General features: G+C 34.9%; 1 protein-coding gene across 1 annotated transcript; it reads left to right on the top strand.

Annotated features, from left to right (window-relative positions):
* The first annotated feature begins 664 nt into the window (after positions 1–664).
* Positions 665–6,951, top strand: LOC147387707 (receptor-like serine/threonine-protein kinase SD1-8). Its single transcript, XM_086420224.1, has 6 exons — positions 665–2,138; positions 5,492–5,698; positions 5,778–5,988; positions 6,080–6,317; positions 6,418–6,566; positions 6,758–6,951. The coding sequence occupies exons 1-6, from the start codon at positions 732–734 to the stop codon at positions 6,949–6,951; spliced, it is 2,406 nt and encodes an 801-aa protein (XP_086276350.1). The 5' UTR covers positions 665–731.
* The last annotated feature ends 286 nt before the right edge of the window (positions 6,952–7,237 follow it).

Below are 7,237 nucleotides of genomic sequence, written 5' to 3' on the forward strand. Positions count from 1 at the left end.
TATGTGTTTTGAAAAGTCCTTAAAATAATGGAGAGGCCACATTAGGAACTGTATATCTAAAAACTTACTCCTGGCCCAAAATTTATGCTGGCTTGAAGATTCAGGGACCATTTGAGGGACCTACACTCCCAATTCTTGTTCCACCAAGAGGTGGGCCAAGCTCAAGGTCTATCCCAAACCTAGGCATGCCTTTTTCAAAATTGTCTTGTGGCAAATTTGTAAAATGATCGACTCAAAGAAAGAAGAAACAAAGAGGCTAAAGGTCAACATTCTCCGCGGAGTCTGACCTCAAGAGTCAAGACCCCACGTAGCTTCCAAAGTTAAAAGAACAATGATAATATGACGCTCCCCTCTCCTACGTCCCCATCACTCAACTGTAGATAATTCAACTTGGGATACTCAAGGAAAAGATTTATGGTTCTGCGTCTCTCAAAATAAATGATTTGTGGTATTGCGATGGGGGCGTTTGTTAGGAAGGAGCGTCATATTAAAATAGTGAAGAAAAAAAAAAAATTATTGAATTGTGATAATATGATGTTCCCCGCTGTGACACACACAGTAAATCAGTTGCATCGGGGTTCATAAGAAAATATTTATGATTTACATATCTCGAGACAAATGATTTATGGGTCTATGACAAGGATGTAGAGGGGCATGTATTAGAGGGAGACGTCAAGAAATCGTTACGCAATAAATATACCCAGTGTTTGATATACTTCTCTTAGGAGAAAATGGGAAGCATTGCAGACATACAGTTTCGTCTCATTTTCTACTTCATTTCATTCACATTTTTCTCAAATATTCCCATTGCTTCCCCTACCCTATCTCCAAAACAATCCATTAAAGACGGTGAGACTCTTGTTTCAGATCGAAATCTTTTCGAATTAGGATTCTTCAGTCCTAGAAACAATTCAAAGAACCGATATTTGGGAATATGGTACTCCGGAAGTAAAACTGTAGTTTGGGTTGCAAACAGAGACAACCCAATTACAGATTCATCCGGATGTCTTAAAATGAGCGAAGAAGGCCAGCTCGTTCTCCTAAATAAAGATTCCAGAATTATGTGGTCCACGAATCAGTCCAAGGCAGAGAACCCAATTGCAAAGCTTTTAGATTCAGGAAATCTTGTTATTTTACAAGAAAGTAATGAGAAGTATCTATGGCAGAGTTTCGATTACCCAACTAATACATTGTTACCTGGAATGAAGCTAGGGTGGGACTTCAAGACCGGTATTAATCGATTTCTTACATCATGGAAGAACACTAATGACCCATCTACAGGTGACTTTTCTTACAGTGTAGATCCTCATGGATTTCCAGAATTATTTCTTTCGAACCGACTGATCTTGCGGTACCGAACTGGACCTTGGAATGGAGTCCAATTTAGTGGTATCCCCGAAATGAAGGTCCTTAACAGCTTCAATTTCAGTTTCATCGACAATCAGGATGAGTTATATTTCATATTCGAAACTAATAGTGATTCTATTGTGTCAAGGCTGATTTTGAATGAAGCTGGTGTGCTTCAACTTCAATTGACCGGCCAGAATCTTGACTGGAACACTTTATGGTCCGCCCCAAATGATCAATGTGACAATTACAGTGAGTGCGGTGCTTATGGAATATGTGACGTGAATAGCTCGCCTGTTTGCAATTGTGTTAAAGGGTTTGAGCCCAAGTACCAAAAGAATTGGCATTTGAAAGATGGGTCAGGTGGATGTGTTCCGAAAGCGAAATTTGATTGCAATAAGGATGATGAGTTCTTTGAATTGAAGGGGATGAAACTGCCCAATACTTCGAGATCGATTGTTAACAATACCATGAGTCTTAGGGAATGTGAACTAGAATGCAGGAATAATTGTTCTTGTACGGCTTATGCGAATTCTGACATTAACGAAGGAGGGAAGGGTTGTTTAGTATGGTTTGGTGATTTGATCGATCTCCGAGATAAGTCTCAAGGTGGACAAGATCTTTATGTAAGGATACCAGCTTCGAAATTAGGTATGTCTCATTGTTGCAAAACCTTTTATTGTTGGGGGAAATACAATTCAGCTCTCAGTTGTGAGGCCAAAAGAGAGCTTCCATTGCCACAACAACTTTACTTAGACTGCACCCCAATTCATGTGACTGGAGTGTTCCAAGTAAAATTTGGTGTGCCAATAGAAGCTCTTTATACCCAAACATGGGCTGAAAATTGAAATTTTCGCAAAACAGTAAATCATTCATTTTAATTCCGAAACTGGAATTAAAACATTTTTGTTAATGTGGGGAACAAATTTACTGTTTTGTAAAGCGAAAACTTATCCACAGTTTACATGAAAATAAAATGGGAAATTATTTACTGTTTCATAAAATAGAATTTTTTTTTTCCACTTTAACCGAAATGTTTTAATTTCGAATAAAAGGTAACTTACCAGTTTCAGAATTAAAATGAATAATATACTATTTTGGGACTTCTCCAAGTTCTCTTTATTTTTTTGGGAATTTCACCTTTTTATATTTATTAGTGTTTACTGAAATGCGACACCATCATATTTGTGATTTTAAAATTCAAAAACTCAATTAAACTCAAATGTTCACCGGGTTAAGTCAAGTAAAAAAAGCTCAAGTGTCAACTCGGCCGACTAAAATTAAAATATTTAATCACTTAAAGTATCGTCATTTTCAACTTCTAGATGAATTCCTTTCATTTTTCATCCAAAACTGATCATCTTTAGGTCTTCCTCTCCTTTTCAAACTTAAGATATATCTTTCATCTTCAACCTTAAGATATATCTCATGCAACCTTTCTAACTAATAAATACTATAAGATTCTTGTTGAAGCAGAAGATGATGAATTTTTAGGTTTAAAAGAGATTTCCTCAGGTAGTTGAAGTTGATCATGGATTGAATATGAGGTTGAATGGATTGAAGAACTTGAAGATGATGACATTTTCTCTAGAATAATAGAGGGTTTTATTCTTGAGGTTGAAGTCCATGGATTAAAAACCAAGTTGAACGGGTTAAATAGCCTGAAGATGGTTGATTTTTGATAGAAAAAAATTAGGCTTTTAGATGTATTTTCTTATAAAAAAGGATTTTAACAATGCATTTTCAATAATTTAACTCAGTGAATCTAACTTATTTAAGGTTCAACTCGTCTGAATGATCGAGTTGACTTGATGAGTTGATTCCTTCAAGTTTTGTCACTGATTCACCACAAGATCCAATTGGATCGAGTCGAGTTGATAGAATTTCAAGTTGATTTGACAAGTTTTAAACCATAATTTTTCATTTTTTTCATTTTTTTTGGCTTTCTTGTGAACCTTAAATAAATCCCTATTTAACCTACTAGGGGTTAGCTTAGATGGCAAGACAGACTGGGCTTGCTCTCTAGGTCATGACTTCTATTCTCTATGTGCCCCTCCACGAAAAAGGTGGTTATTTAATTGTTGTACACATGTCGGGTTAGATGGTATTTGTGGCCTGCCAAAGTAAAGAAAAAAATTCACTATGTTTTTAACAAAATTATGAAAAGCCATAATTAAGTTGAAAATAAAGGTACATTGGCAGATTAAATTATATAGGTATCTTTTGGAAAAAAAAAATTCTTAAATGAATTAAAAAATAATCGGATAAAAACATAAAAAGTACCACCACTAAGGGGTTAGCAGTAAAACTAGCGACTGGAGTTTACTCCCTCTTGTCATGTGTATAAAATTGGGTAGCCTCTTGACTTACTCTATTGAATGTTGGGAAACTTCTGCAGGATGGAAGTATGCGACGGTAGGAGTTAGTCCCATCTGAAATGGTGTGGGGACATCTGCCAAATAAAAATAAATTCCAATAGTTAAAAGTACTAACTAATTATTAACTAAGATCTTTATGAGCATACATAATATCAGGTTTTCAATCATTCCATTATTATGTGGATTTATATCCATAAAGTTAGGAAAAAGAATTACATCAAGGATTGGATTTTGATATGGTTCACTAACTAAGTCATTGACCATATTCGACGGACCAAGGTGTCGAATTTTTCATTTTCAAATATATATATATGGGTCATGTTCAAGGGCCAACTTTTTGGCAAAACATTTTTCAAAACATGAGTTAGAAGTTTTGGATTGGGCTGATTTTTGGTGAGGATGATCTCTACGACCAAAAATCAGCCCATTCCAAAACTTCTAACCCATGTTTACAAGTTGAAAAATCGTGGACCGTCTATTTTTTGTAAACTATTTTTGATGGGGTTAGAACTTTTGGAATAGGTTGATTTTTAGGGAGGATGATCTCCTCACTGTAGAGATCATCCTTACCAAAAATCATCCCATTCCAAAACTTCTAACTCATGTTTTGAAAAATGTTTTGCCAAAAAGTTGGCCCTTGAACGCCACCCTATATATATATATATATATATATATATATATATATATATATATTTGATAGGCCAAAATCATCAAATTAATGGTGAATGGAAGAATTTTGACGGCTCTAAGCCATCGAATCTTTGGAGCATCAAAATTTCATCGGCCCTAGGCCGATGAAATTCAGTTTCTAAAATTCATGGACCTTGGCCTATCCAATTTTCTTGTCGAATCTTCCAGTTTTCATGTAGTGATGGTTTAATTATAATTGATATTCCTAGTATTGAGATGGGCATAAGATAATTACGATGATATCTCACCTAGTATTTATTTTGTATCAGTTATAGTGGTTATTATCCTCAGTTTAGAAATGATTACTATCAAGGTTTACCATGGTTTAGTTGTAATTATATTTATTTTTATTGATAAATTTAGTTCATGTGGCTACACTTAATTTCCCGATGAGAAATGTTTCATTCAAATTGCAGGTCGAAAGAAACAAGTTCCAATGTTCGTTCTCATACCAAGCATCATATTTGGCATAATCGTATTGGCATCCTCGATATTTATTTTAAGTAGGTGGACGAAAATAAGAAAAGGTAAATTCACCTAATAGCTAAGAAAAACATGTTTGGTATGCATGATCCTTATGTCCTCCAAGGCCCATGATCTTTATGTTTACACTAGAAATCGATACTAGGCGGTCTACAACTAGTTGGTCTCATTTTTATAATAATAATTATTATTTTTCTTTAAGCTTATTTTTTTTAAAGAGTCGTGTTAGAGTGACCTCAGCGGGGTACACATAGGGGACACTTTCACGTGGTGGCGCGCGCATGTCCGTAGATGCATTTTACTCGTATCTTTGCGAAAGCGCATACATGGGCATGCGCGCACCACCACATCAAGAGATCCCTTGTGTGTATCCCCCACTGAGGTCACTACAACATTAATCTTTTTTAATCACTTTTTTTCCATAGTTTCATTTTATAATTCATAAGTTTAATTTAAATTTATATTAGTGCAGATTTCTCTCTCTTTTATGGGTTTTATTTCTTCCCCAAGTATGGTAGGATTTTCATAGTTTTTGGGAAAAGAAAAAATTAATAAATGTTGATTATATATTTTATTCCTAAAAATCAGGAACAAAAAGAAAAATAGAAGAACTATTTGATCTGACTGCATCTACAAAGACTCAGAAAGACACCACAGAAGCTGAAATATCCATAGAGGATTCAAAGAAAACAAAGCTCCCAGATCTACCATTATTTGACTATGAAGTAATTGCAAATGCTACAAATAATTTCACAAATGCAAATATGCTTGGAAAGGGAGGATTCGGCCCTGTTTACAAGGTAATGCAATACTATAATTAAGAAAATTTAAGGAAGTAGACACTTTGAAATAACATACAGAAATTTGTTGTCATCTCAGGGTACACTACCAGGAGGACAAGTAATAGCAGTGAAAAGACTTTCCAAAAGCTCTGGACAAGGCTTTAAGGAGTTCAAGAATGAGGTTAGGTTAATATCCAAACTTCAACACAGGAATCTAGTTAAGATTTTCGGGTGCTGCATTGAAGGAGAAGAGAAGATGTTGCTCTATGAATACATGCCCAACAAAAGCTTGGATTACTTTCTCTTTGGTGTGTTTATTGTTTATAAATAATTTTGTTCACGCATCGTTAAAAACCCATCAAATTTTGCTAATATAGTATGCTAGATAAAATTGACCAGATCCAACTAAACAAGGAAAGTTGACATGGTCTAAACGCTTCAACATTATTGAAGGCATTGCTCGAGGTCTTCTCTATCTTCACCGAGATTCAAGATTAAAAATTATTCATCGAGATTTGAAAGCCAGCAACATTCTATTGGATGATGAGATGAATCCCAAAATTTCAGACTTCGGAATGGCAAGGATTTTGGGAGGAAATCAAACTCTAGCAAATACAAAAAGGGTTGTCGGAACGTAGTAAGTATATATATACTAGCTTCTTGACATCCTAAATTTCTCTTTGGTTGGGATTTTGATCCTTTTAACTAACCAATGAATCTTTCATGGTAAAATGCAGTGGTTATATGGCCCCAGAGTATGCCATGGGAGGGAGATTTTCTGAGAAATCTGATGTTTTTAGCTTTGGGGTAATGCTTTTAGAAATTGTGAGCGGAAAGAGAATTAACCAATTCTATGAACAATCATTAAGCCTTGTGGAGTTTGTAAGTATATGGTATTTTGAAACCTGTGTGATCTATTTTGTTATAAGAATTCTTTTTAATTAATAGCCTTACAAGATGAGATTGATATTATTTCAGGCATGGTGTCTATGGAATGAAGTAAGGAAATAGAATTAATGGACCCAACAATAATAGACTCGTACTCTGCCTCAGAAGTATTAAGATGCATTCATGTAGGGCTTTTATGTTTACAAGAAGATGCAACAGAGCGGCCAACAATGTCTAATGTAGTTCTAATGCTTGGCATGGATACCACACATCTTCCTACACCAAGAAAACCTGGGTTTGCCATCAAACCTGATTTATCTTTAGCCAACAAAGAAATGGGCTCTGTAAACAATGTCTCTATTACAGTGGAAAGTGGCCGGTAGCAAGTTATAATGTCTTAAAAATCTATTTAGTATCTTAAGGTAATTGATTGATATATTATGTGTAACTCTAGGGATTTGTAATAAACATTTAAAATCAACTTTGTGTTTATTTGGGTTCTATTAAGTAAAAGGTGGCATCCCAACCTTTACCTATTTTCAACCGTTCACTTATTTTATTTATGTTTATTTGGATTCTATTAAGTAAAAGGTGGGGTACCAATAATAGTTCTCTTGTGAGATTTCAAATTTTACTAAGGAATGTTGGCAATTTGAAACACGTACAACC

This window comes from Akebia trifoliata, chromosome 13, assembly GCF_017979445.1.
Source record: "Akebia trifoliata isolate Shusen 1 chromosome 13, ASM1797944v1, whole genome shotgun sequence".
In the NCBI taxonomy this organism is placed as follows: Eukaryota; Viridiplantae; Streptophyta; class Magnoliopsida; order Ranunculales; family Lardizabalaceae; genus Akebia; species Akebia trifoliata.